Source organism: Leuresthes tenuis, unplaced genomic scaffold (genome assembly GCF_036924035.1).
Source record: "Leuresthes tenuis unplaced genomic scaffold, fLeuTen1.0.hap1 SCAF_8, whole genome shotgun sequence".
NCBI lineage: Eukaryota > Metazoa > Chordata > Actinopteri > Atheriniformes > Atherinopsidae > Leuresthes > Leuresthes tenuis.
The window spans coordinates 3,508,609-3,521,364 of NW_027325362.1; the positions used below are offsets into that span (position 1 = coordinate 3,508,609).

At 45.1% G+C, this 12,756-nt stretch overlaps 1 protein-coding gene across 2 annotated transcripts in view; it reads left to right on the forward strand.

The window, feature by feature from the left end:
• The window catches only part of atrnl1a (attractin-like 1a), a 274,339-nt gene extending 263,786 nt beyond the window's left edge, over positions 1–10,553 (forward strand). For both annotated transcript variants that reach the window (XM_072390520.1, XM_072390521.1), the window contains one exon: positions 9,082–10,553. In XM_072390520.1, the coding sequence (XP_072246621.1) occupies positions 9,082–9,203 (122 nt within the window). In that variant the 3' untranslated portion in view covers positions 9,204–10,553. The remainder of the gene's footprint in view (positions 1–9,081) is intronic.
• Positions 10,554–12,756: the final 2,203 nt, after the last annotated feature.

The window sequence follows — 12,756 nt, forward strand, 5'->3', positions numbered from 1 at the left end:
AAACACTCCACTCTGGGACACTCCCTTGTCTGTGGGGGTTGTGGAATTGCCAATTGGCAGCAAAGACAGCAGACTTCCTTACTGCTTATGTCTCTTGCCATCCTGACTCTCACTGAGACCTGGATTAGGCCTGAAACCAATGCTGCGCTCTGGAGCACCCCCACATTCTTCCACACCCCTCATACACCTGGGCGAGGTGGTGGAACAGGCCTGCTAATGTCCAACGAATGGAAATACAACCAACTGCTACCCACAGCTCCACACAACACCTTTCAAAGCCATCTTGGTAACTGCACCAGGCAAAATCTTCATGGCTGTCGCCCATCAGGACAACTCGAGGGCTGCTGTCATGCAGGGTTCAACCCACCTGATTTAAGAGCAGACCGGCGTGTTTCACAGTCCTGAACACAACTGATGCGACTCGACTCTGAGCCAAAGAAAATGCATCTATTGTTTAGCTTCTGCCGTCCTGAGATTGGGCTTTTTTCAGCCAACTTGGAGGGAGATGAGTCTCGATTACGACACTAAATGAGACCGCAGATCCAAACAGAACTTCTCTTTCTGACTGGCAGGAGGCAGTTTTCCCAGCGTGCAGTGAATGCAACACACGGTGGCACAGGCCCAACGCCACAGATCGACTCAGACGAAGAAACAGCACAGTTACATGCAAATAAGAGCATTTACTTTGATGTCCACAAACAGCTAAAAGCACATTTCCTTTTTCCTCGTCCCATGAGCTGCAGATCTGACTACATCATGAGTTTCTTTTAATGCACGAGGTCATGTATGAATTTAAAGTAAATAATTCATGCACCCTTCCCACCACAAATCCCCAAATCCTGCCCTGTTGGCCATGACTCCAGAGCACAGAATGGAAACAAGTTTTAGTCCAAATGAGAACAATATCAGGCTAATTCACTGGTGTGCGAGTATTTTAATACAGGGAACGATGCAGAGCGGTCTGATACACTTCTTAATGTTTCTCATTATGTGGCTTTGGTTGGCTTTAATACAGTATTACAAGGTGAACAGTAGCGTAGTAAAACTCAGTTAGTTAGTAGAAATGTGGATAATTGAACAGTTATTGGAGGCAGCAGGACAACAAATGGATAAATAAATGAAGAATGCTCTGGTTTAACTTTGGCTATAAGCTTCAACCTTCCTGACACGGATCAATCCACTGCTCTGAGGATCACTTTTTTATTCAATCAGGCGTCCACAAACGGACGTAAGAACAACTTTGGTGTTAAAGTCAGGTTCCGACCCGTATCCCGAACACACTGGCATTCAACTGAAGTAAATATTCTTGCTCGGAACAATCATTTTAAATTAAATGTTTAACACGTCGAACGTCTTCGGGTCATTTTCTTAAAGATGTCCTTTAAAATCTTTGGGTCTCAGGCAGGAGAAAAGAGAGAGGAGACGAGGGCAGAGTCACCTGAAAGTTTCATCATCATTTATGTTGAATAAATACCCAAAGCAGCTGAAGTTTCTCCATATTTCTGTACTGACCGGCTGTTGGCTGTTTAAGCTGAGTTTTGAATCAGATTTCCTCTGTGCCACGACATTAAAACCAGCTCTTATGAGGCCTTTGATCTGCCGGGCTGAAACAGCGTATCTAAAAAAGAGCTTTTAAGATTTTTCTCTAAAGCCAAACTCAATTCTGAGACAACAAAATGACTTTTGGATCAATAATTCCACAAAGTAAAGTAAATGCAGGCGACTCACTGCAGTTAGACGGCTAACAGCTGCTGTCAGCCAAATTACTGAGGACAACTGACACAAGCAGCGAGCCTCTGAAAGCAGACCTCACAGGGTAAGGACGGCTCGTCTGAGCGACTGTGTCAATGTCACGGTGCCCTGAAATGACGGATGGAGCAGCAGAAAGAGTGACAGGGTGGGTGGGAAAGCTCCATCCAAGACAACCTGACTTTTTGTTCTGAGTGCAGCAGAAACAAAGGGAGACTGTGGCCTACCTTTTCCTCTCCTCAGCCGAGATGCTGGGTCAATGGAGATGGAGGAGCAGCAGTGCTCCCAGCAGCCTCTTCCTGCACTAATCTGCCTCTACAGCAACAGGGACATACCCTGAAATATCTGAGAGTGGGGGGGGGGAGGCACGGTGGAAGTCTTTGTGAGTAAAAACTAGAAAAGGAAAGCACTAAAGGGCCGTGAACACTGAAAAGAGACAAGTTGTAGTTCCTGAAAAGACTCGAGGGTGAAAACAGAAGGTCAGAGAGCAGCAGATAATTGAGTGAAGGAGCTGTTAAATAAATGCAGTGGGTGGTAAGAGTCCGTGGCGACGCCTCCTCACCCTCTAAACCAGATTTGCAAATCTCTGCGGAGAACCAACAGCGATAAGTCGTCGTGGGTAAATTCACCGCAGGTTCCCTCTAAACCATCAGAGGGGAAGAAAACATAATCTCTTCTGCTCCTTGGCTGCTCGCTATTTCGTAACATTAAATTCCTCTCCTCGATTGGTTCTGCCTACAGCGAGGTTACATTTCCACTGGTTTCTTCAGAGCTTAAGCAGAACACCACATACAAGCCGATGCTTGTCGTGTGAATTTGTTTCCAGGATCTGGCAGCAGAGCCGATAACTTCATTGTTGGTTTAATTAATCTAACAGCCAGGAAGAGGCTCTGACATGGAGGTTAGAGAAGAGATGACTACACCTTCACATAGTGCTGAGTTTCACAAACCTCCACCCTCTCCCTCTCTATTGTTCTCCCTCCTGACAAAGCATCTTTTGCTGCATCATTCTTTTCTGGCCCGATTCCTAAAGGAAACCACAGATGTCTGCTTCATTATCCTTGGACAGGAAATTGATTTTAGAAAACAAACCTCATGGGAGATAACTTAAATGAAACATAGTTTAATTAATCAAAGCTCATCATGTTTCCAGGTGTGAAACATCTTCTGGATCTAACTATGGTTTGAACGGCAGGTTTTAGCCTGAAACCTCAGAAGCTTCATCAAGCTCTAAACATAAGAACTGATCTGGAAACTCAGATCTCTGCGTGTATTATACATCAGATCTGTGTCTCTGAATGATGCAGACTTAATAAAGCCGTCAGCTGGAACAGAAGTTAAAAAGGAAGCATTAAAGCACCTCTCTTCAGCCTGAACCAAACCGGCCCCCAGCTATTGTCTCTTTAGTATTTTCAACATATGCGCACACATTGTTTGACCCGTTTCAGACGCTTCAGCTGGTAAAGTCGTGGTAAGAAGGCTAACAGCTGACTGGCCTTTGTTGTCATGCTAGGAGGTGGAAATCGGAGGGTGGGGCATGGCAGAGCACAGTGTTACTTGATACAAGTCGGCACACTCTGATTCGCAGCTGAGCCGCTTCTGACTTTGGGTAAATTATCAAAAAGGGAACAGTGGCAGCTCATTTAGGAAATATTTTTCCATCAATAAATCACAACATACATATGAAAAGGGCCACGATCTCTTCTTAATTCATCCATAATTCTCCAAAACAATCAAATTTCTAGAAAGACCTTCTCCGTTTAACCCAACTGATAAACACAGTATGTCATTTTATTCCTTTAAAATATCTACACGGTCAAACATGCGTAACCCTGGTGTTTGCTAGCAGTTTGTAGACGAGGAGCTGCAGGACTAACTAGCTGCAGGATTAACTAGCCCTAGGACTGACTAGCCGCAGGATTAACTAGCCCTAGGACTAACTAGCTGCAGGACTAACTAGCCGTAGGATTAACTAGCCCTAGGACTAACTAGCTGCAGGACTAACTAGCTGCAGGACTAACTAGCCGTAGGATTAACTAGCCGCAGGACTAACTAGCCGCAGGACTGACGAGACGCAGGTCTAACTAGCCGTAGGACTAACTAGCCGTAGGACTAACTAGCTGCAGGACTGACTAGCCGCAGGATTAACTAGCCCTAGGACTAACTAGCTGCAGGACTAACTAGCCGCAGGACAGACTAGCCGCAGGACTAACTAGCCGCAGGACTGACGAGACGCAGGTCTAACTAGCCGTAGGACTAACTAGCTGCAGGACTGACTAGCCGCAGGATTAACTAGCCCTAGGACTAACTAGCCGCAGGACAGACTAGCCGCAGGACTAACTAGCCGCAGGACTAACTAGCCGCAGGACTGACTAGCCGCAGGACTAACTAGCCGCAGGACTGACTAGCCGTAGGACTAACTAGCTGCAGGACTAACTAGCTGAAGTCCCAGGCAGATAACTGGGTGTACAGACGGTCCAGCACAGTCGAACCTTGAACTCAAACCATCTTTAACATTAACAGTCTTACGTAAGACAAAAACTGCTTAATTTCAACCGTCCACTGTCACAACTGATCTCATTTACATGATGCATACCCTCTACAACACCTCAGCTTTCTAACAGGCAGAAAGGCGAGTCAAATCCAACTTCTTACCAATATCCAATGACCTTTTTCCTTTCAGACCGACAGTAATCTGTAGAACTAGCACCACCATTCAGAAGGTGAAGGAATTAAACATTTTGCAGAACAGAACTGCAGACGAACAGGAACAGCCTCTCAGAGATTGCACACATCTGGCTTCTCCTTCCTCAGCAGAGCTGGACCGACGGCTCTTCCTCTGGAGGTCAGAGGGCACCGAACGCAGAGCTTAAATAAGACCTGGCCGACAACACGAATCCAAACAACCCGACACCCTGCCTGAGCTTTTCTCTGGGTGTATCATCCCTTTCTTCCTCTCTGCGGGTCGACTTCCGTCTCCCACTGGAAAGCTGCTTGACAGAAATCGGAGTGCGAAGCTCACAAACTCAGCTCCATTGACCTGGAATGGATCTCCGATACTTTGAAACCATCCACCCCACTGGGACAGACTCCTGTCAGTCCCCCTCCTCCAGCCTTCAAACTCGGGAATCTCATGTATTCCACGTGTTTCTTTTAAAATGGCCGACATACAGGCACAGTTGGGGAGCTCGTGGGTGAACTGACCTCATATTCTGGATCAGTTTGTCATGAATTTGAGGTTATTTGAGACATTTTTCAGCCTGCATTGTTCAAACAGGACAGGCTCCGTCAAATAATAATAACGAGGATCAAAGCGGCACCGTCACGCCTTTTCTTTCCTGGTCTAAGCTTAAAACCCGCCTTGTGATGCATTAATATTTGAACATCAATGTGTTGCTGTTGGCCTGACCCTGATTTAACGACCACACCCCATGTTTCCATCCCATGTGCCTTCATTCAGGGCGAGCACACGCTCACAAGCTGAGCTTTGATGTTTACGCACCCAGAAAGGTCGGCTGTGGCGTCTGTCGCTGGCTCCTCCCGCCGCAGATGTTTTCCAGCTGCAGACCCACTTTTCCACTTCAGATCAGAACAGGTCCCCAAGGAATTTTGTCTCCCGTTAATGACCCCATTAGTCTATCGGGACATGGCGACGGTGGGGGTGTTAATGATGTGTCAACTCACCTGACAAAACAATCACATTAACGCTCTCTGTCACCAAGGTAGCAAATGAGCACCCGCACTCACCTGCAGCATGATTTGATTACTTTTGATCAATTTAATTTAGCAAATGGAGACGCGTGTGCTCACCTGGAAAAGAAAAATCAACACAATTATGATGGCAATTTGTCGAAGACGAAAGCTAAATCAAAGAGGAAATATTCGGTTATAAATGATGTTTATTTAGTTGGATTTTTGCTGTCTGGGTTTAGTGTGAAACCCGTTCTTTCACCTTTCAGGTTTCAAAGCTTTGGAGTCATTTTTAGTGATTCTGGTTGCAGCGAGATTACAAACAGCACGATCCGATCAGAGCTCAGTAAGTCAGACTGATGGGGGGTGAACTTTTGATCATGGAGTTATAAATGTTGCTCTCGGGCCCTTCTGGTCTCTGCCAGATGAAGGCAGAGAGTTTGGTGACTGGATGAGCGGCTGCTACCACAACCTCGAGCCCTCAGCCAGGCTACAAATACAAAGAGAGATCTGTGTGTCCACCCTGGACTGAACACACTGAGAATCACAACTCTCTCAATTCTGAGGTCATCTATTGAGCTTTGGTGACGTAGTAACCGCTGCATCATAATGAGTAACCCGTTTATTTCTATAAAACGATGTTTGAGACACAGCTAAACTGTTCAGGTAGCAGCAGAGCAGCAGAGCACTTATTTCCTCAAGGAAACGTCCGGCTGCAGACAGAGAGGAGGAAGAGCTCGTCCCAGCTGCGTTAAATGTTCAGTTTTACCTCAAAGCCACATGTATGATGTCATAGAAAAGGTTTTCCTCATTATCTTTACATCAGAGGTGACGTAAATTTCCTCTCTGTCACTTTTTAAAAAGATGCTCATCGGCTCTCACAGGCGTAGATTTCAATATTTAGCATTTTTGTTTTAAATTACGACTGCTGGTCGGCGTGAAAGTGGGCGGGGCTTCACACAGGCAGCGTTGGATTCAGTGTTGGAAAGCTGAAGACACGATAATGCAGCTCCACTTCTGTTGGTTTAGTTTTCATACTCTATCCCATGTTTGAAAGAAATACTCAGAACCAGGACCCAAGTATCTGCTGATTATCAGGGACAATCTGTCTTTAAACAGGGCACCATGACACTATTCTTTCCACAGATGTTACTCTCAACCAGATATTCAGTAAACCGAGGGACCGCCACCCAATTAGATCCGTTAATGTTCAACCTTTCCTGGTTGATCCCAACGAAGGAGCCACAAACATCACCACTTAAACTCTCAGATGAACAGTTATTGCAGTGAAAATGAAGGAACAGCACTTTAGAATCACCCGAGTGTGAAACATCCTGCGTCCCCACGACAACAGCCGAGGTAACAACACTCGGGGGTTGTTGGTTCATCCCGCCGGCTCGCTGTGAGTCACAATCATACAAGTTGCTCTGAGAGGAGGAGAAGGAGAGGATGGAGGGAGATTCGCTTGAATGAACCGAGCACTAACCTCCTCAGCTCCTGTCTGGAGACATGTTGATATGTTTGCTGGATGCTGGCAGGAAGCTGCATGTTAACCACTATTTCTACATATCAGCAGACTGATGCCCAGCCGGTTCAACCGCAAACCACCAATTAATACACAAACAGGGAGGAAGTTTAATGATGGTCTTTTTCAAGTTACAGAGCAGTGCAACAGAATTCATGTCAACATGCGCCTCATAATTCAGTTAAAGAACAGCTCGATGGACATCGCTTCCAGGATGACTTTAACAAAAGACTAAAAGATAGTTTCAGACATTTTAAGTCCTTCCTGTCTCAGCAAGCCAGTTATCCCTGAAAATGTCCCGTTTCTGTCTCTCCGCGCCTCATCGTTAATTCAGAACCGTGGCGTCTAAAGTCCAGTTTCTTCTGAAGAATGAGCCGGGAGGACGACCGGCGCCGTTACAGCGTGAGAAAGGCCTGAACTCACCTGAGTTCACCTGAACACCAGTCAGCTGCTGCAAGTCAATATCGAACCGGGGCTCACACCAAAAGCGTCCGTTCATTTTCAATGTAAGCTGGCGTTGGTGAGCAGCCGCCTTCGTGAGCTTCAAAAGTTGAGAGAGGCTCAACTTTATGCAAATGAGCAGCGATGCGACGGCAGCCAATCGGGGCCGATCTGGATTCCGAAGGCATAAAAAAGCCGGTGAAATTCTCCGTGAAACAGTTCATTTCTCAGGACTTTGTGGACCCAAATGGACCGGCGACAACGGGACCTGCGTTTCCATGGCAAATATGCAGATGCAACACAAAGAAGGCCCAGAGTACGATCCATGATGAAAGAGGGGACCGATGGATTATTACAGGGGTCGGGAACCTATGGCTCGCCAGCCAGGTGTGGCTCTTTTGATGACTGCCTCTGGCTCGCAGATAAAACAAAATATTCTCACTTGTTTTAATCCATCCATCGGTTTTTCATATCCTGTTCAGGGCTGCAGGAGCAACTGTCCATTATTTTAATTGGATGATACTGGACTACGTTGGCCGTTGGCAGCGTAAAACAGGTAAACGCCCCCTTTTGAATCAGTCTGCTCGGTCATTAGCTCAAAGCTAACCCTTCGACGAAGAAGATGGCGAAAAGAAAAAAAAGATGACGAGTATCGTACATTTCAGGCCGAATGGACTGAAGAATTCGCCTTTGTGGAGAGAGCAAATTCTGCGGTGTGTCTAATTTGCAAAGACAAAATTACATCGATGAAACGGTCGGATGTAAAGCGGCACTTCGACACGCGCCATGCTACCTTTGCATCAAAATACCCGGCAGGAGACAGCAGAAAGAAAGCGTGCCAAGAGCTACTGAGCAGGGTACAAGCTAGAGCTACTGAGCAGGGTACAAGCTAGAGCTACTGAGCAGGGTACAAGCTAGAGCTACTGAGCAGGGTACAAGCTAGAGCTACTGAGCAGGGTACAAGCAGCCAGCAGCAACCCGGCAAGGTGACTATAATTCTGCTAGCTTTGCTGGATCTTTAGCAATAGGAGGAACGAAAAACCATTCACAGATGGCGAGTATGCTAATAAATAATATGCTAATATATGCTAATATAATATGCTAATAAATTCAGAGGCTTATTATACTGACATTTAGTTGAATTCACTTTTAAAATATATTATATGGCTCTCATTGAAATAAATTTCCAAATTTTTTGCTTTCATGGCTCTCTTAGTCAAAAAGGTTCCCGACCCCTGGATTATTATATATGCTATACATATGAACATATAAGCCCCGCCCCTTTGGCAGCTTTCGACCGTTTCCGGCAGCAGAAGCGGCGGGTTGTGAGCGTCGTGAGCCCCCGGTAAGACCGCATCCAATGATAGAAACATCTGTCTGTAGCTGCTTTATTCTGTTCTGACTGAGAAAGATACCTGCAGTCAGGTCAGAATATTTTAATGGTGTTCTAAAAGCTAACCTGTTCAGGGGAAAGTGTCCTTTAAAAGCTACTGATGGTTTCCCTCCAGTGTTCAAGGTTTCTGCTGTTAATTCAGGCACTTTTTAAACATCTGTTGAGTTTTCCAGAGTCTGGCTTAGTCTCCATTAAAAAACAACATGGCCGCTTGTTTCCAGGCAGAGATGCTCCCTTTGTAACATTGTGACTGTGCTAACCGTCTTTTCTCTCCGGGGTCCAGGTATCGCCATCGCCAGCGCTCTGGTGGACACATCGCAGCAGCGAGTGGTGGACTTCAAAGAAAGAGGCCTGGGTCTCAAACACCGCAAACACGTCGTTCACCATCAAGGCACCTGCGTATGAGCGGATGAGATAAACCTCGTTGTTCCCTCTGTGTCAGCGCAACCCGGCGAGCCGACAAACAAACCTCGTTTTTCACCACTCGACCAAATAAACGGCTCCGAGCAGCTGATTGACAAACCGACTCGGGAGAACAAAGGAACTCCACTGATGTGAGCCGGAGGAGGTCCGTTTTTAAAATCTACTGTTGTGGCGTTTTGCTAATGAAGATCATTGGATGTATCTGTTGAAATGTTTCTTTTTTTAAAGAATACGATGTTTGATAACTGCTCAGGTGTGCACTACAAGTGAAATGCTTTACATTAGGACCCTCGGTGGGATTATAATATGCAACTTAAAGTTCATCCTGGGCCGCGACGTAACCTGAAGATTATCATCCAACTACTGAGCATCCCTTCCCACTGTGAAGCTGTGCTACACTAACATATCACAACATGGAGAATTAACCATGCAGCTTTAACAAATGCACTCATTTCTGTTCAGTGTTCCCGTTTTGCTTGTTCCTTCAGTGTCTTTATTTCTGAAAATGTTTGATGCAGATGTCAGCCTTTGTTTCCACCAACTGTTAAAGCTCCATTTAATGTTACTAAGTGCACGTCTTCATGTAACTTTGCACCGGTTTGTTGCCGACTTGGATTATCAAAGGGCAGCTCACAACACTGTTTTTGTCCATCTGAGCATAAAATCTGTACAATTAAAACGTTTTGATGCTTCTTTGTATGTTAACCGGGTCTGATGTGGTTCTTACCTGCTTCAGTCGCTGGTCTCAGGATGACGAAACACGGCTGGATTTACAGGAAGACTCCAAAATCATCCTGAGGAGACACAGAAAACACACTTTAGTTCATGAAGGTTGTCTACGATGAATCAGGATCTTATCTTAGATTAGAGCTGAAACATTTCTGGAATGACTCATGTTCTGCTCGGTTTTTACTTATTATTGCAGAAGTATTTCACAGATTAAACAGCTCCAGTTCCATCAGTTTTTCACATCTCTTTTCCTTAAAGAAGTGTTTGAGTTATGGAGACCAGCTAAAAGATTGTGACCACTGAGTTGGAAGGAAAACAGAAAGAAACTGAACCGGTGTTTAAAACCAGCTGGTCTAAGCCGGTTGCTAAGCGCCAGCGAATCAACTGTTTGATATTAAACTATAAACAAGGCCTCAGATATTAAAAGAGGAAAATAAGACACATTTGTTACGTATAAACCATCCTTCTGCTGATCCTCTACCAACAATCAGCAGTTCAGTCCGTTTAGGTGAGAACGAGGTCACCATGCTGGTTGATGAGTGGCTCAAACTGGCTTTAAACACCTGTAAATCTTTTTTTATTTAAGCATCTTTACCGTTTTGAATGGGCATCAACTTTGTATGTTGAAAATAAAATGAAGCTACAAGTCTGAGCTAAATCTTATTTAACTCCATTTGTTTTGTTTGATTTGATTAGGAAAGATCCCAGAAATCATCATTTAGACTTGAATCATACAATGAATGATCAGCTGTACTAATTATTTAGTTAAAGTTACACGAGCTGCAACTGAATCGCTTTGGATGGTGAAGTTAAGTTATAAAATGGAACCTGACCAAACATTAGATATTTGTTTAAGCCATTTAACTCTGAGCTGTGAAGCATTCATGCAGAAAAAAGGCTCCTAACTCAAGGGATGAACCAGTGTTGTGTCGACACAGAACAGACAACTTAGCAAAGAAGCCGTTTTAAACTGGATCTTTAGGCTCTTTGTCACAAAGACACATCATTTTTCCCATTTCTTTAGCTGCATCTATGAAAAACAGCAAAGTAAACACAGTTTGACAGACAGAAAATAGGATTTCTGCAGCAACAAGGTGATTCCCAAAGAGCTATTAGCTGAAAACTTGGCATATCTCAGCATGGTGTGCAGTGTGTCCTTAAAACATTTGAGGAAACTGGACAAGTGGAGGACAAAAGAAGAAGTGTCAGGCCTAAAAAACTATCTCCAGCAGATGAACAGGATCTGAAAGTGATGTCCTTAAGAAAGAGGAAAAAATCCAGCTGTGACCTGACAGGACCTGAGAGATGCATCTGGACCTTCAGCTGATCCATCTACTGTTGGCCCAAGCCTCATCAGAAATGGTCTCCATGGAAGGGTGGCTGTCAAGAAGCCGTTCTTAAGGAAGGGAAACAGGGAGAAAAGGCTGAGCTATGCCAAATGACACAAGAAGTGGACTGAAAATCAGTGGCAACAGGTCTTATGGTGGGATGAATCCTCCCCAGAGCCCGGACCTCAACATTATTGAAGCAGTGTGGGATCATCTGACAGAGAACGGAACAAAAGGCAGCCGACATCCAAAGAAGAGCTTTGGGATGTCCTTCAAGAAGCCTGGAGAACTATTCCTGAAGACTCCTTAAAGAAATGACAGAAAGCTGGTCTCAGAGGGTTCAGGCTGTGTTGGAGAATAAAGGAGCTCAGACCAGAGATTCACTTTAAAGCTGCTCAGAACTGATAAAAAACTCTGTTTCTGGCTTATTTATCATATTTCCATTTTATTTTTTGAATGAATCTCTACTCCTGGTTAAATCTGATTACCAACAGTGAGGAAACTACAGTCATTCCTCTGGTGACACAGAACAGAAGCAGCTTATGGGTATAAAATAAATCCAGACCGTCTCCTTTGCTTCGATAGTAAATCACTGCTCTGCACTTCCCAAACAGACCGTCCAATACGTCCCTGTTCATGTAACATCCCCAGAATAAGAGATTTTATGTAAATGTGGGGCTATAACCAGACACAAACTCTGACATTCATCCTTTTTCCTGGGAAACAGCAGCGCTGGATGTCAGATGTTCCCTTAAAAAGTCACAACAAATGATTTTATTGGTTATCTTTATCGTATTTATGTCTGCTGCAACCCAATCCATCCATACGGAGCCACAGTTAGTGAGATGTAACCATCAATAAAGTCCATTCGCACCCTTTTGTGTGACTTTTGCTTTCCACTCCTCCTTTTCGGTCTATTGTGGAGCTTTGAACATGAGGTCAGCCGCTGTCACCGCCATTAGTGACCAGGAGGAGTTAAGTGCTCCTTGTTACGCTCTCAGCTCGCCGTGTTTTCTCCTCCACATGAAAGACTGAAGCATTTAGCATTAAGTGGATTTCTGGCGTCTCAGCGCTGCTCGATAGCTGAACGTAAGAGGCAGAGAGAAGTGGTGCTTCCCTTTTCCTTTCATCCTGATCGGAGATGTTTCAGAACCTGTTCTGAGGATGAAAGGAGGCGCCTTTAAGGAGCAAAGTCGATGTAAGAAGCTCGATACCAGAGTGAAAAGTCGATCTGCTTCGGTTCCACAGAACTTAAGTCATGTGGGTAGAACCTCTTCCTGCGGTGCTCTCCGGGTCTTTCTGCACAAACTTCATCTTCGTGTTTTGGATGGTCATCAAATCCTGCTGAATCTTTTCCTTCCTGATTCTTAATCCCGTCAGAGACGTGCAGGAGGTCCGTTAGGAGCAGTGACCGCTGAAGCTGAGCTGAAAGCATCGAAATGTGAGCTCCGGTAGGTCAGTGCGAGGCTCCAGACCAA